The 26196-nt window shown below is 40.7% G+C and overlaps 1 protein-coding gene across 4 annotated transcripts in view; it reads right to left on the reverse strand.

Annotated features, from left to right (window-relative positions):
* Positions 1–26196, reverse strand: part of SNTG1 (syntrophin gamma 1) — a 150228-nt gene that overhangs the window by 79652 nt on the left and 44380 nt on the right. For all 4 annotated transcript variants that reach the window (XM_088844621.1, XM_055432488.2, XM_088844619.1 and 1 more), the window contains exons 7-10: positions 21655–21757; positions 17273–17355; positions 9187–9317; positions 2218–2347 (exon numbers count right to left, since the gene is read on the reverse strand). In XM_088844621.1, coding sequence (XP_088700747.1) covers positions 2218–2347; positions 9187–9317; positions 17273–17355; positions 21655–21757 — 447 coding nt within the window. The remainder of the gene's footprint in view (positions 1–2217; positions 2348–9186; positions 9318–17272; positions 17356–21654; positions 21758–26196) is intronic.

Genomic DNA, 26196 nt, shown 5'->3' on the forward strand with positions numbered 1-26196 from the left:
GCATCACGGACTCTGTGGACATGAGTTTGAGTGAACTCCGGGAGTTGGTGATGGACAGGGAGGCCTGGCGTGCTGTGATTCATGGGGTCGCGGAGAGTCGGACACGACTGAGCGACTGAACTGAACTGAACTGAACTGAAAGAGTTTCTGGAAATTTTTCTCTCATCTCAATAAAAGAGGAGAGATGTAGCTGGCACTACATATCCTTCTTCCCTTTCTTTCCTGTTCTGAACATTGAAGTGATGTTTGGAACTGTTGCAACCCTTCTGTGATCACGAGGCAGCAAACTCAAGGTTAAAGTCAACACTCTAAGAGTAGTAGGTAATAGTAGCAATAATGTGTGCAGACAGAGGATGGGTTCTGGGTGGATGGTAGCTACCAAGAAATGCTGCCATACATGACTCTCTTTGTTTGGGAAAAAACCCACTATTTACTCCTTCGGGGTCTCTCTAACTTGTTATTGAGAGCATTCTCATTGATAAAAACATTTGGGGAAGAGAGTCTCTCATTTTTCTCATAATGAAATATGATTATGTATTTTGAAAATTTCACATGTGCAACCATACATCCTCATTTAGTATCATTCAGTGAACCTTTAAGAATAGAAGCATATTGCATAAATATTTGTATTTATCTATATACAAACACACACACATAAGTGATACATTTCAAGTACCACATCCATTCTGATAAAGGGAACACATGCATTGGACATACGTGGAAGAATTTAGACCAGAAGAGATTCCCTTGTGTTAACAGGTAACCTTAGTAGAAATGTCACATGAAATTCTCTCTGCTTATTAATCGGGATCTATTTCAGTGCTGGAGCAGTAAAAAGTGATTGGAAAGGTTAGATTCATGAAATGCTGGCTGAGAGAGAGCTCTGCCTTTTATTTGCTTCCCTCTGTCTCTTTTAACGATGAGGGACTGAGGGGTAGGTCTTCGGTTGCCAGAAATCAGAGCTGCTTAATGGTCTAGTCACCACTAGACATTTATTTAGCTCAGCTTGTTCTGTGTGATTCACATTCTGGTATCCACACGGCCATCCTTCAGAAGATGAAGAATCTCAAATGACAACTGGACAGAGCAGAGATGTGCAGCGTCACACACAATGAGCGAATCTAGATGGCCATTTATCAGCAGTTTTGGATTAAATCATGAAATTTAGAGTTCCGCTGCAGAAAGGAGAAGAGTAACTGTTTCAGCATCATTTCAGGGCCAGAATGGTTGAAGCACTTCTTCATTTAGCCCTCGCAGAGATTGAAGCTAATAGCATTCATTTATGAAGAGGAACTGGAAGTCCAGCTCAGAGGTGGTGCAGAGAGACCTGGGTTCCACACCAAGGCCCCTGACACTGCAGCCCAGCTTCTCCCCTGGCTAAAATATCATTGCAAAGGCAATCGACTTGAATCACCTTTGCCTGATCACAAGAGAGCGTGTTTGAAGTTACGCTTCCATGGGTCCTTTCATGGTCCCTCCATGGGTCCTCCTTCACACCCGTCCTGTCCTCCTCCCTCCCCTGTACGTGATATTCACAGGCTTCCTGCCATGCCCACTGAGGCTGTGAGCAACACATACCCTCCCTTGACCCTGAAGACCGTCGCTGTCTAGGTGCTTTAGCTCAGCAGTTATTGCACAACTTTTCTTGTGATATTCTTACAAGTGAGTTATTCTGAAAGGATCTAGGGGCTCAAATAATATTGTAGGCTGCTTTGCAAGTGGACAAACTAGTAAACATATAGATGTATAGATATATAAGTAGACTAATGCGTATATATACATGAATTATAGATGCTGATGGATGGATGATATATATAGACAGACTGTATAGAGATATGAAATGTAAGGTAGATAGATGCATATATACATATATAAAAATATAGGAGGATTATACACACACACACACAGATATGGATATTTAGTGCTTACATGTTAAATATTTATTTTCAGTTATTTAACTAATGTAGATGTTACAATGTTTGTGAATGGAAACTTAGGTGTAAATACTGTTGTACTGATACACTGGACTAAAACACTCAAGATAGAGTGGCTTTCTTTGAGCAAGTATAATCCCCTTAATTATAGCTCTTATGGTGGGTGTGCAGTGGTCCATTCCTAGCAGAACACCAAATAGCTGATGGAGTTAACCTGTGTACTAAAGAGGTTCACTGAGGCAGGCGGAGGAGCTTTCCCAGCACTCCTGGAACCACTACTTACATTGTGCTTTGTGAGGCTGGAAATGTTGGTGGCTATTGCTTGCAGCCACTCCCCGCAGTCCTCCGCGGAGAGGCACTGGATGACCCCGCTGCAGACTCCGTCCACGGCGGTGACTTGAAAGGCGTTCTGCCTGCAGAGACGTCAGAGCAAATCAGACCAAGACATCATCTCGTGTGTCTGTATGTAACTTGAGATAGCTGTCTGCTCAAAACTCTTCTTGCAGACCACATAAAAGTAGCTTCAAATTCCTCTTTCCTCATATCTTAAAAACTCTGTTATTACATGGAACACTAAAGGTGAACCCAGCTTCCCAGGTGGCACTAGTGGTAAAGAACCTACCTGCCAAGGCAGGGGCCATAAGAGACGTGGGTTCGATCCCTGGGTTGGGAAGATTCCCTGGAGGAGGGCATGGAACCCAGTTCAGTACTCATGCCTGGAGAATCCCATGGACAGAGGAGCCTGGTGGGCTACAGTCCATAGTGTTGCAAAGAGTTGGACACGACTAAGCAATTAAGCACACGTGCATACAAAGATGAACCAGATGACACACAATTCTGAATTACTCAAATTCAGATAAGTTTGAGACATCTTGAGACACAGATAAGTTTGGAGAAACTTGGAGATGTACAATATATTATGTAAATGGAAGCGTGTCAAAGACACTTGAGAGGGATTCTCCCCATTACCTGCATATCACAAATTTATGCATAGATGTTTATCCATTATTTTGGCTACCATCTCCTCTTGACATTTTTCAGTGCATTTCTGATGGAAAGATTGCACCAAAACCCCGCAACCATGATACTGAGCATCATTTAAAACTCTCATGCTGTCATGAGCTGAAACGCTTTCTCAGCTGTTCATCCAGCTGTTTGTCTTCTCAGGGACAGTTTTGGACAAGGGTCCACAGCTTTTCACGTCTAAATATTCACACTGTAAATTTATGTGGATGTTTGCATTTCAATAACAACCACATTCTCCTTAAAAGTGCTGTGGCCAGTCTGAATATCTCTATTGTCTTTTATTGAGTTTTTTTTTTTGTTGTTGTTAGAAAAAATTAAATAATGCTATCCTAAATTGTTTACAAAAGTGCTGTAGAGTTTAAAGCAGCTTTCTGCAGCTTTAATTACTTACTTTTATTTTTCTGTTTCAAGTTCTTGCATGTTTCAGTATAAGCTTAATGGAGAGGAATAGATAAAAATCCCAAAATGAATGGAAAGTAGCCAAATGCCTCATGCTTGAAAATTACTCTGTGGTGCAACAGAATACACTTCAGAAAAAGCACAATCTTTAAATCCCAGCCAGTTTTGAAGCAATAGACAAATGATGTAGTTCAGCATTCCAAAAGCTATGTAACTAGTGTACATTTATATGTTTTTCTCCAATTAAATTGCCTTTTTGTCTCTTCTGAATTTTGTTAAGTAGGTGTTTGTGGATATTACACATATTTCAATTTCAAAAATAAAGACACTCCAGCCAGCAATTATCTGGCCCGGTTTCATCATGAGGCTGGTGTCTCTCTCCTGTCCCATGAGACTGGTCCAGACCCCAGAACCGGACATGCTCCAGAGACTTCCACACTAAAGGCTCTTTGCTTCCACATTATTAATATTTTTAGAGACACTTGTTCTGATAAACTTGACCAAGCACTTTCAACTGATTATGGGTAAGTGTTCAAATATTCTTTTTTATTTGCTCTGAAAAACACATTAAAAGTCTGAGAGGGGGCAACTATTATCTGTCTCTTTGAAATAATGTTTTTTGAATTTGTGACAAGGAACAAATACACACAGCACAAAAAGAATACTGCAACTTCCTGTGACTTTCTCAGCTTTAATTTTGATATTCACTAGTGAGTAAGACATTTAAGATATTCAGACAGAAGCTCAACTATCCATGGAAAATGAGAACTAATTTGAGTTAGCAACAACGTTTCTTTCTGCTTTCTGATTATCATAACCGTTGCTTCATGTACCATAAATTAAAGCATGTCTTGAACATATTTGTCCTCTCTGCTGTAAATGCATCATGGCAGCGGGGTATTTTTAGCTGATTAGAGTTGATGCACTTAGGGGAAACCCACAACCAATGCAATCGCACATGGCACACAGTCTCCACAGTCATTTGCAAGGACTAGCCTTTATAAACACAGGCTTATACACTAATATATACCAATTTTACATTCTGTTTCCACTTTTCAGGTTATCTATCAGAAGCCCTTTCATGAATATAAGTGAAATATTTCAACAGTTTCTTTGATTACATACAACCTCTTACAAAATACAGGTCATCAAGATATTAGCCTGGGCCCTGCTTCTACTTCTGCTGTTGAATAAATAAGAGGACTGGCACATTAGTCCACTTGGTTGTGCCCCAATTTCCCCTAACAGAGAATGAGGAAAACATACTTTACAGATTCAACAAATATTTATGGAGTAACTGGTGGGACCCAAATCCTCTCACCGATCACTGAAGCGCTGAGAAAGAACTGCCAACGTGTGACCCTGAGGCGATATTTAAGAGAGTTTGGTGAGCATGTGTCACCCAGCACTTAGCCAGAGCCCCAAGGCTGTGGGGATATTTGTGCTTCTAGAAAATGGAATTCTTTGGGTCAAGATAACCAGTAATTGTAAAAAAATAAAAGACAGAAAGAAAAACAAAGCTTCTTTTTTTTCCAGCTTGTTTGATCATATACTCTCTGAAATCAGTAAACTGCACTACCCACCAAGTAGGGCTTCCCAGGTGGTGCTGGTGGTCAAGAACCTGCCTCCCAATGCAGGAGACATAAGAGATGCGGGTTCGATCCCTGGGTCTAGAAGATCCCCTGGAGGAAGGCATGGTAACCCACTCCAGTATTCTTGCCTGGAGAATCCCATTGACAGAGGAGCTGGGTCGCAAAGAGGCAGACACAACTGAAGTGACTTAGCATACACACGCACACTCTAAGTTAGCATTGAGGTATTGGGAAATAGTCTTGAGGATTCCTAGAGTAAATTGCGATTCTTTGTACACGCACACACACACACACTTGCTCAAAAAAAAAAAACAACCCATAGTGACAAGATTACAGTTAGATAATTTGAACTTTTTTCCACTTTCCACTCAATATCGTTTTCTATTTTTCTAACGATTCTTGATCACTACTCTGGAAACAAAAGTTATTCTTAAATGTTGCTAAATTTCAAAGTAGTTTTTTTTCATTTAAAATACAAATTTATTCTTCCCTTGCCTGAAAAATTAATAAATAATTAATTGTCAATATGCATATACATCAATATAAACAATTCATATTTACACAGTAATTCATGTTTGCGTTCACTGTTTATCATGTGCCACATGCAGGCACATGCAGGAGAAGTTTAGTTTGTGAGGAGTGAAGAGGAGAAGGCGGTGGTGGAGGGGCACTGCCAGCAGGGGGAGGGAGAGTTGCAGAGACTAAGATGCACCAGTTTGGAGTGGCTGGATGGCCTTGTCCAGGAGCGGGTTAGTGGGACTGTGGGAAAGCAGGCAGAGTCGGACAGGGCAGGAGGGTGAACATCACGGAAGGAGCTTCAAGTCTATGGGAACTGTGGCTGAGCCTCCATGGAGGACCCCATGGTCAGATCTCTGTGCACTGGATTGATTGTGTCAGACAAGGTAGGATGACCGGCAAATACACGCTGATGTGGGACTGAAATGCACATATGTGAGTGGGAGAGAAAATAAACATTAGCTCAAGGATGTTACAAAGGCTGTGGACCAACGAGGGCTTCCTATAAAAGAAAATGCGGGAGCAGGGTCTGGGGTCCAGTTGGATGGATAGCTTATACGGGGGATAGAAGACAAAGCACATGCTTTAGACAGGAGGTGATTATTCCAAAAGCAAACAGCAGCAGCACGAAGGCATGATGAGCTTAGAGGAGGAATGGGGGCTGTGTGGAAATTAATCTGTTTCTCAGTCTATTCAGGATTTCTATTCTATAGTTAATACAATGAAGCACTTCCTTCTCCTTAATAACCTTCCCATTCTAATCTCCTGACACTGAAATGTTCTGCATTATGATACTTCAGAATTGAACTGATACACATATCTCCAAGTCATTACTATACAATGAACATAAACTGTCTTATTATTGATAAAATGTTATGATATTTTAATGCATATTTACACAATAGATATGACAGTAACACAACTTTGTTGCAATTAAATATGAGAGGTATTATATCACCAGAGTTAAAATTATGGGCCTTGGAAAAACCAACCAACACATAACGTCTTGGGTTTTGACCCAAGTTCAACAATTTTGTATATTTGTCATCATGGGCCACTAATTTATCTTTCCTGTTTTATTTCCCTCACTGTCTCAATTGCCACTGGCCCTTCAGGGAAAGAAGCAAACGCAACGCCTTGCATATAGACATTAAATTGATATTTATTGAGTGAATGAGTGAACAATAAATTAGCTCTTGAATCTGAATTGCTGTGCAATCCACTCAGAAGAGTGTTGTGTTTATAACTGCTTATTACTGTCATAGTCACTTATTACTGAGTGTAATTAATTCAACTGCTAAAAGCTGTTGATGTGTTGAGGTGTCATAAAAATAAAAATGGAAGAAGCCATCTAGATTCATACAGTTACCTTTGTCTCACAAATTTCTTTAGCTAAACATTTCTACATAATTTAGCTACATAAGATTTTTAAAGTAAAAACAAAAAGAACAAATATACACACTAAAAATACCATTAATAGAAATATTTTTCTTAAAGCAGAAGACAAATAGATCCAAAAGAAACAAATAAACAGAAACAGAAAGATTAAAAGTAGGACATATTTGAATAACAGTTATCTGAAAACAAAAGAATATCTTGAGGAGTTTAAGATACATATACAATTCAACCTTGAATATTCAGTGGAAGGACTGATGCTGAAGATGAATCCCTAATACTTTGGCCACCTGATGCAAAGAACCGACTCACTGGCAAAGACCCTGATGCCTGGAGAGGCTGAGGGCAGGAGGAGAAGGAGGCGACAGTGGATGAGATGGTTGGATGGCATCGCTGACTCAATGGACATGAGTTTGAGCAAACTTTGGGAGATGGAGAAGGACAGGGAAGCCTGGCGTGCTGCGGTTCATGGAGTCGCAAAGAGTTGGACACGACTCAGCGACTGAACAACAACAACAATATAATTCAAATATCTTCAGAAAGATGCACAAAGATAAGAAAGAAATAAAGGTATTAGTCAAGGTGTTTTAAGTTTCTAGAATTTCCTGAAAGAGGTAAAATTAATAAGTTGTACTGGTGTGGTTTAGTCGCTAAGTCGTGTTCGACTCTTGTGACTCCATGAACTATAGCCCACCAGGCTCCTCTGTCCAGGAGGTTCTCCACGCAAGAATACTGGAGTGGGCTGCCATTTCTTTCTTCAGAATAAGTTGCATTAAACACTAATAAATCATGCACGGTGGTCTGAGTGTTGGTGTCACACCTCCTAGTAACATTTTGAAATCCTAGTGACCAACATGATGGTGCCAAGAGGAGATGCTGAAGCCACGAGGGTCAAGGACTCATGCACAAGATCAGTAGTTCATGAAAGAGTGACCCCTGGCCCCACCCCAAGGGAGGACAGAGAAGACAGCAGGCATGAACTAGAGCACTCTTTGTCAAAGAACTTGAGGACTCAGCCATGACCTGGATGCCTTAAACTGAGGATTCCAGCACCCAGAGCTGTGAGAAACCATTTCTGTTGTTTGCCGCGAGTATTGGGGCTTCCCAGGTGGCACAGTGGAAAAGTGCCACATGCCAAGGGAGGTGACACAGGTTAGATCCCTGGGTTGGGAAGATGCCCTAGAGGAGGAAATGGAAAACCACTCCAGTATTCTTGACTGGAGAATCCCAGGGACAGAGAAACCTTGTGGGGTGACGATCCATGAGGTCGCAAAAGAGTCTGACATGACTAAGTGACTAGACAACAACAACTGCTGTTATTATCTGCCATATTTTGTCACAGCAGCCTAGAAGGACTAAGAAATGTGGTGTAATGTTTAGACAATAACTAAAACCAAACAAAAGGTGTATATGTAGTGATATAATAGTGGGAATATTAACATTTTAAATATTTAATTACTTTGAAAATTAAAAATAAGTTCAAAAAAACAGAATAGAAAAACTAGCGTGGCGTGTTGATACAAAGGACTTTTTTTTCTTGAATATATACAAAACTCTCAAATTTCAACAGTAAAAAATAAAAAGGTAAAAATAGGTAAGTAAGTAAAGCCAATTACTAAATGCTCAAGAAACAAAGAGATATTTCACCAAAGAGGATTTCCTGTGATAAATACGCACGTGAAAAGATGCTCAACATCATTAGGACACGAAAATTCAGGTCATGTGACACAGTGTACCCACATCTTACATCGATAGGAAGGCTAAAGTGGAAGATGGCAGCAACTCTAACCAAAGTCTGCAGCTGCTGGACTGAGCTAGGCAACCCGAGGAGGGGCTGCTGGACTCTACCCTCTTCCCACACTGACCGCCCTAGCTCACAGGGACCTCAGGCCCCACTCCACCTGTCCTCCCCAAGATGGGGTGAGGTGGTTCACGGGGGCAGACTGCCCTCAGCTTCCCTTCCATCCCTGCCTCTGTGAGCAGGTTCCATGGAGAGCTGGGGGTTCACCACCACCTGCAGCAACAGCACAGTGTCTACGGCCTGACCCATCCACCCTCCCTGGTGGCAGCAAGGCTGGCCCAACCTCCGAGCGGAGGCCCCATGGGGGTGGAGGGGGGACGGCCACGGGGGTGGAGCTGTAGTCTGAGGGTGCCCAGGGCTCGGTCAGCAGGGCTGAGAAGCAAGCCAAGCCCATGCCCACCACCTGCACTGTGGTGTGTTTGATACGTGACTCTCTTCCCACTTTCAGAAGCACACTGAACGGAATCACAGTCCTATCACAAGCCAGACTCCAGGCCTCGCTGTCGGCGCTGGTGGAACTCACCGGCTCAGGTCGGTCCCGGGCAGGTACTGGGAGAACCGTGAGTGCAGCAGCGGGATGAGCCGCAGATCACACCACCGCTTCTCCCACCGCAGACCCGGGGACGTGGGCCACGATGAGCAGGACAGCGTGTCCTGAAAGGAAAACAGACTTTCAGCGTCGCGGCCACAAACCCCTTCCTCCATAGGGCTATTCCCCCGTAAGCAATCCAAAGACAGGGGCAGAATACCATGGGATATCCATATTCACCAACAATGAAATTACATTTGCTAATGTCTCCATTAATGGAATCCTATAAGAAAGTGAGGAGGGAATCGTTGAGATGAAAAATTATAGTGAAAAACATTTGAAAATAATGGGTCAGGAGCTGGAAGAAAAAATAAAATTGTGACAACTGGATCCATTCAAGAATGCAAAGATGGGTCAAAACTGTAACTGCAATGAACTAATGAACTAGTAGGTGACAAAAGTAAGTTCAATTAGCAAGTATTTTCTATCTGTGAAGCACAAAACATTACAAGGGCTTGTGATTCATTGGTTACTTAAAAATATTTTTGAATAGAATGAATATTTCTCTAAAACATCTCTCCAAACAGTACTCAAGGAAATCATTGTCAATTGATTTAACTTTATGTTTATAAGACATTCATATTTTCCCGTATTGTTTTAAAATTATGTTAAGATAACCACTACTGGTTTGAAATTCCATGTATTTTAAATTCCATAAAAAGTCTGTGTTTTTTTCCTTTTGTACTGAGAAGACATACATTTGAATAAAATTTGAGCTTTTCAGTGTGTGTTGATCAGTGTTTCTTTTCCTTTCACTGTTGGAGTTCTCCCTGGCTCTAGTACAGGGAATGATGCTGGTGTGTAGGTCAGCCTGGGATCTACCAGCCAAGGCTCAGTTTGATCAGAGAGCTGCTGACGTGGATTTTTCCCTAGTCTAGAGATTCTTTGTGTACAGATGGGTGCTCAGTCGTGTCCAATTCTTTGTGGACTGTTGCCCACCATGCTCCTCTGTTCATGGGATTTCCCAGGTAAGAATTCTCTCATTCTTGAGTGATGATACTAGAAGGAGATTCTGTTTTAGTCTAAACATTGAACTTCTGTGAGTCTAGATATTATTAACCTTTTTTTCTGGTATTAATTTCTTCAAAATTGCTTATGCCAAGAATATCTTCCATTATTTTCACTAAAGGTTGAGTGCTCTCTGGCATTGCTATGTTAATTGTCAACAGTTGTGGCAGTGAAAGTCCACGAAGTCCTTGGAACAGTTTGGAGGACCTGGAAGGGAGAGCTGGCTGAGACGGTCAGGAGGCCCCCTTGGAGTCCAGTCTCTTGGGCACTCAGCCTCTGTGCGGGATGGTCACGTTCAGGGCTTCCATGGTGACAGAAATGCAGAGACCCAGGGTTCACATCAACCATCACCTTTCTCCTCGTGTCAGATGTCACAGTCAGTACGTGGCCCAGGTGAGGCAATAGCTGTGCACTGGGGGAGAGGGCTGAGGCCCCCATTAGAATGAAGCCACCTGGGTTCAGAATCCTGCTTCCCCAACTGATGAGTCCTGTGAGAGTCACTCACCAAGTCTGTGCACCCATGCACCTGTCTCCAAAGCAACGGCTGTCACCAAGGAAACCCACAACTCCTCCTAAGTCTTTTCTACACAGGGGTACTTGGAATCACCATCCTACGTGACATTCTGGGGAAAACAGACATGATTTCCTTGACCAGGCTGGACCCGACCAAGCAGCCCTGTCCCAAAGCCCAGAGAAGCGAGCAGCAGAAACCCACTTGTGGGCTTTTCCATGAGGCCCCCCCTGGGAGGCTGGGCAGTCAGACATAGACTAGAGGCCCCAGCTGGTCAGCAGCAGTGTCAGGATCCACTCGGACCTATATCTCTCTGACTCCACAGCCAACATGTGACCAACATAGAGCATTCATAATCAGAGCTGAAATGATGGAAAGAATGGCTCAGATTTTTGTCTTGATTATTTCACAATTCTGCAAAGTAATTTCAGGCAAATTATTTACAGACGGACCCTCACTGTTCATGAAAAGCACAAAGAACTCCTCTATCTCCATTGTTCCCTGAGTAAATGGACAGAAAAAGTAAAAGAACATAAAAGACATAGGAAATGGAATATAGAGAATGAAATCACCATAGGAGAGGATGATAAGCTTTACCAATTACATTTTATAGACTTCGTGTGCTGGCAGGTATGAAAATACACATGACCTATGACCCTTCCTGATATAGCACCTCAACCTGGAGTCTTTAAGTATCAAAGTTGAAAAATGTCACTTTCTCGTACATTTCTTTCTCATAAAAATATGTTATAACTCCCACTTCAGCTATTGAAATAAGGTTAGTGCATTTCATTTTACAGATCTGTTATTTACAATGAAATATCTGGTGTCTTTGAAAATGATTTTTATTGTTTAAATTATGACAATAGAATATAAATTTACTTTTTAGTCTTTTTCTGTAACAACTGCCAGAATTATTTTTAATTGCATACAAAATGATCTAACAACACAAAGATTTTTATGGTTTTAAGGCCCATAACTAACCTTCAAATATTTATTCTTCAATGTCAAGGATGTGGTTTCTTATGGGAAAAGTAGCATTAACATAGTTTTTGCTCTACAAGAAACTCTTGCCTGACTTCAGACTATACTACAAAGCTACAGTCATCAAGACAGTATGGTACTGACACAAAGACAGAAATATAGGTCAATGGAACAAAATAGAAAGCCCAGACACAAATCCACACACCTATGGACACCTTATCTTTGACAAAGGAGGCAAAAATATACAATGGAGAAAAGGCAATCTCTTTAACAAGTGGTGCTGGGAAACTGGTCAACCACCTGTTAAAGAATGAAATTAGAACACTTTCTAACACCACACACAAAAATAAACTCAAAATGGATTAAAGATCAAAATGTAAGACTAGAAGCTATAAAAATCCTAGAGGAAAACATAGGCAAAACACTTCTAACATAAATCACAGCAAGATCCTCTATGACCCACCTCCCAGAGTAATGGAAATAAAAGCAAAAATAAACTAATGGGACCTAATTAAACATAAAAGCTTTTGCATAACAAAGGAAACTACAAGCAAGGTGAAAAGACAGCCTTCAGAATGGGAGAAAATAATAGCAAACAAAGCAACTGACAAACAATTAATCTCAAAAATATACAAGCAGCTCATGCAGCTCAATACCAGAAAAATAAATGATCCAATCAAAAATGGGCCAAAGAAGTAAACAGACATTTCTCCAAAGAAGACATACAGACGGCTAACAAACCCATGAAAAGATGCTCAACATCACTCATTATCAGAGAAATGCAAATCAAAACCACAATGAAGTACCATCTCATGCCAGTCAGAATGGTTGCTATCAAAAAGTCTACAAATGATGGAGAGGGTATGGAGAAAAGGGAACCCTCTTACACAGTTGGTGGGAATTTAAACTAGTACAGCCACTAAGGAGAACAGTGTGGAGATTCCTTAAAAAAAACTGGAAATAGAACTGCCACATAACCCAGCAATCCCACCACTGGGCATACACACTGAGCAAACCAGAACTGAAAGAGACACATGTACCCCAATGTTCCTCATAGCACTGTTTACGATAGCTGTGGAGGCAACCTAGATGTCCATTGGCAGACGAATAAATAAGAAAGTTGTGGTACATATACACAATGGAATATTACTCAACTATTGAAAAGAACACATTTGAATCAGTACTAATGAGGTGGGTGAAACTGGAGCCTGTTAAACAGAGTGAAGTCAGAAAGAAAAACACCAATACAGTATACTAACGCATACATATGGAATTTAGAAAGATGGTAATGACAACCCTATATGTGAGACAGCAAAAGAGACATAAAGAACAGACTTTTGGACGCTGTGGGAGAAGGCAAGGGTGGGATGATTTGAGAGAATAGCATTGAAACATATATATTATCATATGTAAGATAGATGACCAGTCCAAGTTTGATGCATGAAACAGGACACTCAAAGCTGGAGCACTGGGACAACCCAGAGGGATGGGATGGGAAGGGAGGTGGGAGGAGGTTTCGGAATGGGGAATACATGTATAAGTGAAGTGAAGTGAAGTTGCTCAGTCCTGTCCGACTCTTTGCAATCCCATGGACTGTAGTCTACCAGGCTTCTCTGTCCATGGGATTTTCCAGGCAAGAGTACTGGAGTGAGTTGCCATTTCCTTCTCCAGGGGATCTTCCTGACCCAGGGATCAAACCCAGGTCTCCTGCATTGCAGGCAGACGCTTTACCCTCTGAGACTAATTCATATCAAGGTATGGCAAAACCACCACAATATTGTAAAGTAATTATCCTCCAATTTAAAAAATTAATTAAAAAAATAAACTCTTTTCACAAAATGTAACACATTTCAAGGTATATTCCCATTCAAGATCTCAAGAACAATGACCAGGCCAAAATAGAAATGCATACAGAGAAAAAGGTGTTGTGTCAGTCACTCAGTCATGTCCGACTCTTTGTGACCCCATGGACTATAGTCCATCAGGCTCCTCTATCCATGTGATTTTCCAGGCAAGAACACTGGAGTGTGTTGCCATTCTCTTCTCCAATGGATCTTCCTCACCCAGGGATCGATCCCCCATCTCCTACATTGGCAGGGGGGTTCTTTACCATCTGAGCCACCAGGGAAGCCCATACAGGGCACAATTCAGATCCAAATTTTGTTAAGGATTTGGCGTAGAAAACGCTTATTAAAGGTGAATAGTGAGAATGTTTCTCAGAATCTGGTGAGCTAGTCACCTGAGTTTAAGCCTCCTGGTGCACACAAGGCAAACTCTCTCTTCATCTTAAGAGATTCTTGATGGGAGAATCTCGTGTGTCCTAAAATTAGTGACCTGAAGTCCTTGGGAGGACCAGGCTATACTGTTATGTAAGGCAGTGGAGTGATGTTAACATATCATAAGGTGCTATTTCCTCATATGTTTCAAATGTTGTCTTAAATACATAAGGAATGTTTCAGGAAACTCAAACAGCATCTGCTTACTCAAAATTTGCTTCAGAAAATAAATATGGTGCAGGAACTGAACACAGCATCCCTGGGCTGGGACAGAAGTGAGGACTAGACACAGCAAGGACTGATGCTTCTTCTAGGGACCTGACTCCACAATGCATGTTCCAGGAACATGTGCCACAAGGCGCCCTGCTGTCCAGGTTCCCAGGTACCTCATTATCAGTGACAAGTCAGAAGGACACAGGTCCCTAATCTTATGAATCTCTGAGTAGACCATACTCTACCCCCCAAACTGCCCACCAAGTCTGCGTGACCCATTAATTCCTGAGTGGCCTCAGGTTTGGTATGAAGTCTCCCAATTCTGGTTGATTTAAATTAAGTCAGATGTTCAAAGTCTCTAGCAGACCTTTCTCTGATATTAGGATGCTAATGTCCACTGTTTTTTTTTTTTTTTCTACTAATGTTACAGTTTATTTCACGCATTTGCCTATAGATTTGGGGTTTAACATTTTTTGGGTCAGGAACCATAATTAACTTTTTCCCATGGCACCTAGACGGGTTCCCACATGGTAAAGTGAAGTTGCTCAGTCGTGTCTGACTCTTAGTGATCCCACAGACTGCAGCCTACCAGGCTTCTCCATCCATGGGATTTTCTAGGCAAGAGTACTGGAATGGCTTGCCATTGCCTTCTCCAACATGGTAGGTTCTCAGTAAATATCTATTTGATTGAGATGCAATGCAATTATTGTCTTTATTTTTATTGTACTTTAATTTATATGTGTCTTGATTCTTATTGTCTAAAACATTGCAAGTGCTATTAACTCCTTTAAAGATCCTTGCACGCACATGTGTGATAAGTCAGTTCAGTAGTGTTCAACTCTTTGCAACCTTATGGACTGTAGGCTACCAGGCTTCCCTGTCCATAGGATTCTCCAGGCAAGAATATTGGAGTGGATTTCTATGCCCTCCTCCAGGGGATCTTCCTGACCCAGGAATCGAACCCTCATCTCTTACCTCTCCCGCTGGGCAGACAGGTTTGTTACTATTAGCACCACCTGTGAAGCCCTAAAGATCCTTAGCAAAGTCAAACAAGGTTCAATCCTAACGCTAAAAATGGAAATCAAACATGCCTCTTGAAGTGGAAAGACATAACTCAGAAAGAAAAGTTTATGATGATGGAGTTTTTAAAGATTTGGCGGTTGGATTTATTTGGAACAGTTGTGCTGTGGAACTGCTGAGTGGTTTCCTTACTGCAGTCAGAGCTTTGTAAGGAAGACAGCAACTCAAGCGCCACGCTGAGGCACGAGTGGTGAGCTCAAGTCCACAGACGCTGCTGTGTATGTAATGGGAAGAGAATAAGGTAGCCTGACTGGCTCCCACCCACTGACCTTCCTATTTCTGTCTCCTTATTGCAGAGGGGTCCACGGGTATGGGGCAGGGACTAGAATAACATGTCATCCAGCGTGTTCAGCTCTACAGAAGAACGGCTCTTCCCCATCTCAGGAGAGAGCCGAGATGGAGGCTCTGATGTGCGGGACATATGGGGGAGGTCTCCGGAGAAAGGGGATCAGGAGGGAACCTGGCAGGATGTGGGCTCCTGACGGGTGGGGCGGGCACCGTATCGCCTGCCTGCCAAGGCTGGAGGGCTGCTCCGTGCCCCATCTCTGCGTCCTTGGCTGCAGCCACAGTGGGGACAATCTGAGCTCTGATTCCAGGCAGAGGTTCCTTTCAGAGGGGAGGCGGTCGACTCACAGCTGTGGGGGTCAAGGCACCACCCGTGAAAGGACTCGAAAGACAGCAGAGGCGTCACGAGCACGTTGACCGCAGGGATGGATGAGAGCACGCAAGAGGTGGAGGCTGGGCTGCGGCGGCGAGACGGAGCTGACCGGCGCGCAGACCGACGCCTGTATTCACTTCATACATATGCGCTCCTTGTTGGAGTCACTCAGACCTTGCCGCCTTCTGAAGACCACCTTTTAGATATTATCCACCGTGTGACAGTCACTTCTCTGGTGACAGAAGTAAGAGAGAAGAGCAGTGAAGTACCAGATGTGGTTGGTTTCCTCTTGCAGAGACAACCCTGGTGGTGCCAATGGTTCCTCTTTCAGAACAAAAAAGGCAAACGAAAATGATTGGGAGCCTGCTGGACTTGTCCCAGACCGATGCTTTGCGGTTCAGTGCACTGAGGCCAGAGGCATGAAGATGCTCAGAAGGAGGACTTTGAAGTGAAATGCCACAGTGAGGTCAAGAATCTCCAACGGAGAGTGAATCATACAGGTCAGAGGAAGCTCCACGTCGTATACATCCTAATACTTGGAACAGAAAAATAAAATTCTTCATAAGTGAGCTCTGCTTCTCTTCACGTTTGTGAGCACGGGGTAACTGACTGGCTCACATTTAACTGGAAGGATTCATTTTGTCTTTACAATGTGTGCTTGTTTCAAAGGGTGAAATACAAGGAAATTCAAAATATTTATAAAAGAAAAAGCACTGCTTACTCCAAAGTACAGGTGGAAAATAAAAATCAGCACTTTATTAAATGTGTATAAAACCAACATGCTGATTTTATCAATTATTAAATACAGATCTAGTTTAACATCCCTCACATTTTACACAATGTGTAGATTAGATTTTCATCTTTATCACTTTGCATTAATTCCCTGGTGTGAGTGAAGGTGGTTAAGAAATCCCAATATATCACAAATTATATAGCTACTTTCCATGAAATAATTTCAATGATAACAAATTATGTCACATTCCATATAAGATGCCATCTTATAAAATGATTTACAATGTTCTATGTGATCTCTCGAAGTTAAGTCTCTACAGCTTACAAAGGGCTTAGTGCAGACCTGAGAGGACAAAAATGACATTAAAAAAATAACAGACCTACTTATTCACCTCCTCCCTGGATTAGCATAATTCTGAAAAAATAAAGCAGCCAAGGATCTCAAGTCTGTCAGAGAGGCCAGGTCCCAGAGCAGTTTGAGCAAATTCTAGCTCCGTGTACCCTGGGCCTCGTCTAGGTTCCCTCCTCACTATGGGGACCACGCCCCGGGCATCTTACTGTGTTGTTGGGGTGGTAGTTGAGGTGCAGGCCACTGTCACAGAGCGGGGAGGAGGTGCCGCTGCTCTGGTCGCTCGGCGCACCTGCAGGAAGAGGCAGAGCATTGGTTAGAAGCCCGCCTGCTCTGCGTGGACATCCTCTGAACCGTGAACTTCAGGTCACTTCAGGTATCATGCAAGCCAGGTAGTAAAATGATCTCTGCTTTATTTATATCAAAGCCAGAGTTTTGGAAGTAAGCAAAAATAAAAATGGAAACCTAAAGTGGATCCTAAAAGAGACCTGCAAATATTTATCTTTGATTTCAGAAGCATTAAGGTTTTATTAAGGGAAGCATTCAACCATATAAGAATACTATTTCATTTTATTACCCGAAGAGGCCTATTCTTATGAACCATACTTAAAATGGTGCAAGATTTTGTTTGGCTACAAAGTCCTACTTAGTTTCATGTGCTAATCTACTAGCAAATCTCGTGTGTATTTGACATAATTTTCCATAATGCAAAGTCTGTAAGTGCTCTGTCTTCACAGGCACTCTTGCTGTGTACACTGTCACTGGAAGTACCTTCATGGACAAGCAATCAATTCACAACTAAAATAGTTCATACTAGATCCTCGTGAGAAAACTACAAAATCTATTTTTAAAGATGAGTAATATAAATAAAGATTTGTGATTTTCTAAGATTTTACAATTTAGTAATTGCTTCAAAGATATAATAACCTTGGTACCAAAATCCCACTAAAACATCACAGGAAAAATACATCTGGAAATCTTTAATGAACATAGATTAAAAAATAATAACAATACCTTACAAATTAAAACCTGTAATATATCTATAAAGATACAGCATGATCATGGTTTTATCTTAGGAACGCAAGCTTTATTTGGCATTCAAAATCAACTTTTAAAAAGTTACCATATCAACAGAAAAAAATTTTTTAATGTAGAATCTCAATGGATGAAAAAAAATATTTGACACAATTCAACATTAACTTCTACTAAAACAATGAAAGAAAAAGAAAAATCTTCAGGAACCAAGATTAGAAGGGTGTCTCTATTCTAACTGGGGCTTCCCTCGTGGCTCAGCTGGTGAAGAATCCACCTGCAATGTGGGAGACTTGGGTTCAGTCCCTGGGTTGGGAAGATCCCCTGAAGACAGGAATGGCTATTCACTCCAGTATTCTGGCCTGGAGAAGTCTATGTACTGTATAGTCCATGGGGTCGCAAAGAGTTGGACATGACTGAGCAACTTTCACTTTCTATTCTAGCCCAATAAAAGGCACCTATGTTATACAGAGCGAAGTAAGTCAGAGAAAGAAAGACAAATATTGTATATTAATGCATATATGTGAATTCTAGAAAAGTGGTACAGGTGAACCTATTTGTAGGACAGGAATGGAAACACATAGAGAAGAGACTTGTGGACAAAGTGGGGAAAGCAAAGAGTGGGATGAATGGAGAAAGTAGCATCAACATACACACACTGCCATGTGTAAAGTAGATCGCTAGTGGGAAGCTGCTGAATAACACAGGGAGCCCGGCCTGGTGCCCTGTGGCGACCTACAGGGGTGGGATGGGGGAGGGAAGGAGGGGAATTATGTATAATTATGGCTGATCTTATTGTTGTGTGGCAGAAACCAACACAAGACTGTAAAGAAATTTTCCTCCAATTAAAGATAAATTAATAATAAAAAGGGCAACTATGAGCATCCACAGCCGATGGCACACTTAACAGTGAAAAGCTGGACAGTGTCCACTAGTATCTTGAACAGAGGAAGAACATCTGCACTCAGGACTTCATTCAACACATTACTAGAGGACCAACTCACTGCTATGTGCAAAATCAAGGAAAAACAAGGATGAAAGAAATATAGCTTGGAAAGAGACAAGCAAAACTCACTATTTGCAGATGATATAACTTCATATGTAGAAAAATTTTTACAAAGCACAAAAAATCTTATTAGAATTAGTAAGGATATTAAGCTATGTTGCAAAATGTCAATATATAAAAAGGCTTGTTTTATTGTTTCTGTATGTTAGCAACAGATAATTGGCAAATTAAATCTTCAAATAATTATTTACACTAAAACAGAAAAACATAAAAGACTTAAATTTAATGAAAGATATGATATACTGTCCCATTGGAAACACTAAAATATTTACAGAAAAAATAAAATGTAAAGAGATAGAAAGATATGTTTGTGGAATGAAAAATTTAAAGTTGTTAAGGTGTTAAGTATACTAATTGTTTATCAATTCAATCTAGTCACACTCAAAGTCATAATAGCTTTTTTATATGGAAATTGATATGCTATTTATAAAATGTACACAGAAATGCAAGGCTCTAGAATAGCTGAACAAGCTTGAAATATTGCAAAGTTGAAGAACGTACCCTGGATGACTTTTTAAAGTAGTATAAAGCTGCAATGATCAACACTGGTTTTGCTGAAAGAATACAGTATGCATAAATTAATGGAAATCAAATGGTGATTCCTTCATTCTTGATTCCTACCTCAGAACCAAAATGTTATTACTATAAGATAGATTATAAACTTAAACACAGAAATCAATGTTATAGGGGCTCCCCTGGTGATCCAGTGGCTAGGATTCCATGCTCCCAATATATGGGGCCCAGGTTGGCTCCTGCATGGAGGAAACTACGTCCCAGATGCCTCAACAAAGATCAAAGATTCTGTGTGCAGGCACAGCCAAATAAATAAATCTATTTTTTAAAAATCAAGCTGCTTGCAAAAATGCAGGGAGAGATCCTTGCTACCATGGGGTAGGAAAATTTTTTTTAGAGAAGATACAGAAAGCCAAAAGCATATACAATGAAACAACAACGAAATGATAAATTAGATCTTATAAAAATAAAATTAAACTCTCACAAAGAGTTGTACAAACTTGAGACACCTTGGGTAAAAAGTACAGTCATACACAAAATGAGTGAAATGTTTGTAACACACATAACTAACCAGAGGCTTATAAGCAGTCTGTACTCTCCTGCGATGTGATAATGTAGAGGCATACCAATAGAAATAGGGGGAAAAGACTTGAGCAGACACATCACAAAATAAGACATGCAAATATGCAAATAGCACATGACAAGGAGCAAATCATCATTAATCTTCAGAAAAATGCAAATTGAAACTCAATCTGATACCACCAGACCCTCAAGAGAACAGGTGAAGAAATTGTGACCATCACGTATTACATTAATGCAGAGCAACCAAAACTCTCATCCACACTGGAGTGGACACTGAGAGATCTGTAAATATATGCCCATCTTAGAAATAGACTTGGCAGTTTGTCAGCAAGTTAAGTGCACATCTGTCTTGTCAGTCAGCAATCCACTCCTAGGTACTTATAGTACTAGCTATAGTAGTGACAAAAAATACTAAGACTCTCCATCCTTGTACAGGATTGTTTATAGCAGCTTTCTTTACAATAGCAAAACACTGGAAACAGTTCTGCTGCCTATCAGCAGGAGAATGTGTTACCCAACTTTACTACAGTCACAAGTGGAACACTATGCAGCAATGTAAAAAAAAATTCTGAAAATATGTAACATGATATGGTTCATTATGAAAAAAGCCAGATGTAAAAAAATAAAAACAGCTTGATTACATTACATAAAATTCTAGAAGAAGCAAAAAATAATACTTGATGGCAAGAAATCAAGTCAGTGTTTTGTGGGAATGTTATTTATAGGAAGATGCACAGCAGAACCATTTTGTAATCTATATGCATGTGGACTGAGCAAACGTGCATTTGTTAAAACTGATCCAATTGAGAATTGAGGATCTTTGCATTTCATTTCATGTAAAATTCATTAAAAATATACTCCTCTTTGATTTTAGCAAAACCTGTAAGATGTATGCATTTTATTTCATAATGTGCAAAAAGATACAGAAAATTTTAAGTAGCTCTTATGAAAATTATTACATTTTCACATAGACCAGGGCTTCCTTCAATCTCCATATTTTCATCAGGACAGATTAAGTGTAAATGCTTAATTAGTAAATTCAGTAGTTGAATAAAAGTATATTGCTTTCTACTTAGAGAATATATATTCATCAAACATTATGAATGAAATTCAATAGAGATATAAAATGTATATATTTAATATGACACATTTTAAAATAAATAATGTTTCCCCAATTATAGTTGGAAAATAGCTAAATGTGAATATATTTTGAAACAAAAACAACAGCTGTTCCCTTTGGAGAAAGGTTAATTGAATGCTTTGTGATATTAAGACAAATTGTTTGTATTCAGGTAGAAATCTCAGCTTTGAAAAGAAGCTACTAATTGCTGTCAGGAAATGATGGTTCAGAAAGCAAGCATGACGTGAGCATTTTTCCCATCCTTCACAAATGCTTACATGCACAGTCTTCGTTCAGCGACAGTTTGAGGAAAGCAGGTGCTCGTTTCAAGAATGAGACTGTCAGGGTCACCTCTTCTCCAGCATTCCGAAGAACTTGAACCTAATAGAAAACATAATAAAAATGATACCACTATCAGTGTGTCGGCAAACATTTCTATGTGATTCAGTTCAGTTCAGTCGCTCAGTCATGTCTGACTCTTTGCGACCCCATGAATCACAGCACGCCAGGCCTCCCTGTCCATCACCAACTCCCAGAGTTCACTCAAACTCAAGTCCATCGAATCGGTGATGCCATCCAGCCATCTTATTCTCTGTCGTCCCCATCTCCTCCCACCCCCATTCCCGCCCAGCATCAGACTCTTTTCCAGTGAGTCAACTCGTCACATGAGGTGGCCAAAGTATTGGAGTTTCAGCTTTAGCCTCAGTCCCTACAATGAACACCCAGGATTGATCTCCTTTAGAATGGACTGGTTGGATCTCCTTGCAGTCCAAGGGACTCTCAAGAGTCTTCTCCAGCACCACCTTAAAGTAATGGGTGGTCTTTTCCAGCCCTCACATCTTGTGATGTGGCTGGAAACATTCAATGGAAGGTGCGCAGGATGAATGAGCTAAGCTGCAGGCACACAGACCTCACAACCGCCCTCCCCCCACGATTCTGTGGTCCCTGTTCACACACGATGTCATTATCCTTCATTTACATTCATCAAGACTCTCTTGCGTTTATGGTCTACAGAAAGATCTATATTTATGAATTTACTGAATATTCATTGAACATCCATGATGCACTATTTGGAGATCTATGAGAAAATTACCCTGCAGATGTTGACCAGAGTGCTAATTCTAATTAAATAATTCCAGTGCACTCAAACACGTTTGCAAAAAATAAATAGGTATTGTTTTTCCATTATATTATTGCATATTTTCTTCTCTTTCCCTGAAAATATAGGATAACTCTCCACAATTTCCAAATCATAGAATTACTAGGTCTATTTCTACCAGTTAAATAATAGTCATTTATCAAAATATTACAACAAGACAAAGTTAGCAGTATTAAAAGAAGTTCACAGAGCTGAGGACTATTTATAGCAAACGTAGCTAGAAAAGATATAAGTACACTTATAACTTTAAAAACTCACACAGACCAAGAGAATTAGTGAAGAAGCAGTTAATAACCATGGGGACATAATTTGTTATTAAACTTATAGAAAAATGATCACTGTCAATCATTAAAGAACTGACTATGAAAATGGTTTAGAATGACTTCTGGCCTCTATGTGCTATGTGCATGTTAAATTGTGTCCGACTCTTTGAGACCCCGTGGACTGTAGCCCATCAGGCTCCTCTGTCCATGGGATTTCGCAGGCAAGAATATTGGAGTTGGTTGCCAATTCCTCCTCCAGGGGATCCCCCAACCCAGAGATCAAGACTGCGTTTCCTGCATTGCAGGGAGATTGTTTACCGCTCAGCCAACTGGGGAAGGCCCCCAAATCAAATGAAATTATAGAAATAAAAAACAAAATAGCATAAACAGCTTTGCTGGATTGGCCCTAACCCTGACTTGAGGACCAAACAATAACATTAACCCAGTCTGAGCATTAGATACAATACACACACAAGACACACACACAAATAATACATGTCATCATGTTAAAAGTAGGAATTTTAAAAATGAAGAAAATTATATAGTCATTTTAATAGGTACAAAGAAACCTTTCATTACATTCATTCATTTGATAAAAGCTCGTATAAGATTGAGTGTACAAAGAAGTATCCTTCATATTATAAAGAGATACACAAAAAATGTATAAGAAACATCACAGCTAATGGTGAATTACTGAGACATTTCTCTTTGAGATCAGAAATGAGTCAAAAATGGCCACCAATTTAATTTCTCCTTAATCTTTCTTCAGGTTTTACTGTAATAAGGCAAGAACAGAGCTAATAAAAATCATTAAAATTGAATAGAAGAAATGAAACACATTATTCAGAGGTAACATGATTTTTGAATATAGAAAATCCTTAAGACCCTATAGACATTACTGCATGGTGAGTTATTAAGTGAGTTTAGTGTGGAATATCATAGATACAAAGTAATGTATAGTGATCAATTGGCTTTGATTTAATATCAACAAATAAATTAGCTGAACTGGAGGAAGATGGTGTACCATGGATACCCCCAGACATAACACTGTGAGGATATCAGTTCTCTTCTACTTTCCTATGGATTCAAGATAATCCCATGCAAAGTTCCCATTTTTCTTTTTTTTCCAGTTTTTAGCTTAGTACAAATATATGAACTTGGCTTGTTTCACAGCGGCATTTAATGTTTATATAATCATTATTATACAAGTGCACTGGAGTGTGTGAGGCAGTGGAAATGTACACATTCTACAGTGAGTGTGCAATAGACAATATCCAGTGTTAAATAAAAAACAACACTGTGAGAATCTCAAGCATAATTAAGAGAATGAAGTGGAATAAGTTAAATATAGTTGCCCCAGAAATAGCTAATGGGTGAGTGCTTTTCTTTTAAAGCTTTATATTGGTAAACTTGAGTCTTGAAATTTTGTTCAAATGCCATCGAGATAAATAAACACTTTTCAAAAATTATAAAACCTTACCCTAGCAAGGGAACTTTGAGTTTGTTTTCAATAAAAGGTCAGTTATGGGTGTCTCTGGATAACCACAACTTCAACTCCTCAACACATACACATTTCTTAATTAATACAGAAACACATGCTTGATTCAGCAGCATGTATACTAAAAAAATTAATGCAGAAATAGTCATCTTTTCAGAGAACAGGATTGAGATAATTGGCCTGATACTGTCAGGTAGAAAATATAGGTTTCACATCATGAATAATGAAGAATGTCATCTTCCTGCACAATTGGAAATCAGCGCCAATAAATCCAATCATCGTTTTCATATTCATTCACATTTCTTGATGCAAATCAAATGTTGTCCATTTTAATCAGATGACATATCGGTACAGTTATTCTCTCATACTGCCTTGGGTGAGTACATGAGCAAAAGCACAGAAGTTGGTAAAAGATGGCAATCAATAAAAAAAATGGAAAAAGGAAAGGGAACTACTTCTATATTTATAGGCTGACTGTTTTAAACCAGGACAAGCTAACTGCTCAGACCATGACCCGAATGTCCCTAAACTCCATCCATCTGTTAGACAGGAAACTGCGTGGAATCCTGTTGTGTTCTCTGTCCTTCTGCCTTCCCACCTGGGCCATTCTAAATTCACAGGAGATTCTGAGGAAATATTTAGCTGCCCACCACTGCTGTGGTGTATGAAGCCAAAAATCTCATAGCTGGAGGATATTTTACCATTTTGTTTTCTAAAGACTTTGTTTTTGTAGGGTAGTCTCAGGTTCTCAGCCAACTGGAGGGAAAAGTGGAGAGATTTCACCTGGACCCCCTGTCCCCCAGAAGTACAGCCTCCCTGTGGTCAACACACTTCAGCTGAGAGGGACATTTGATACAAGTTATGAACCTGCACTGACACATCAACACCACTCAAGAGTGCACAGCTGATGGGAAGGTTTAGTTTTGGTGGTGAACATGCTGTGGGTTCCACATACCACACACACACAGACCAACCACACACACATTCAGACCACACACACTCAGACCACACACACACACACACACACACACACCACACACACACCACACACACACACCACACACCACACACACATACCATACACACATACACCACACACACACACAGACCACATACACACACACACCCCCCACACATACACTCAGACAGACCACACACACAGACCACACACACACCACACACACACACACAGACACACAGACCACACACACACAGACACACACCACACATACACTCAGACAGACCACACACACATACATCACATACACACACACAGACCACACACACACACACCCCACACACACACATACACTCAGACAGACCACACACACAGACCACACACACACACTCAGACCACACACACAGACACACAGACCACACACACAGACACACACCACACATACACTCAGACAGACCACACACACATACATCACACACATACACACAGAGACCACACACACACGCAGACCACACACACACACACCACCCACACACACACACACACACACACACACACCACACAGGACTTCCCTCTGACTTTGGCCTCACCCTGCTGGTTTGTTGTTAATTGCAGTAAATAATTTCCTTAGAGTCCTGACCTCTGGAGCAAAAGGAACATGACTTTGAGGAATGGTCTTAAACAAACTGCTTTTCAGACAAAACAGCTATGCTGGCACTGGATACGATACCGAGCTTTACTGTCCATGTTGAGATGGTGACCGTCTGTGGACACTGAGTGAACAAAGCATTTCCATATATAAACATTTTTATTTATATTAATTGTAGGGGGAAATAATGTACTTATTGAGTGGGGCTCTCTTGAGTGGGACTAGGTCCTAGGCTTCCCACTTTCACGTGTAAATTTGAGGGGAATTTTGGAGCAGTGGGGGGGAGGGCACAC

This window comes from Moschus berezovskii, chromosome 16 (genome assembly GCF_049115385.1).
Source record: "Moschus berezovskii isolate FMDL1 chromosome 16, NW_MosBer_1.0, whole genome shotgun sequence".
NCBI classification, from domain to species: domain Eukaryota; kingdom Metazoa; phylum Chordata; class Mammalia; order Artiodactyla; family Moschidae; genus Moschus; species Moschus berezovskii.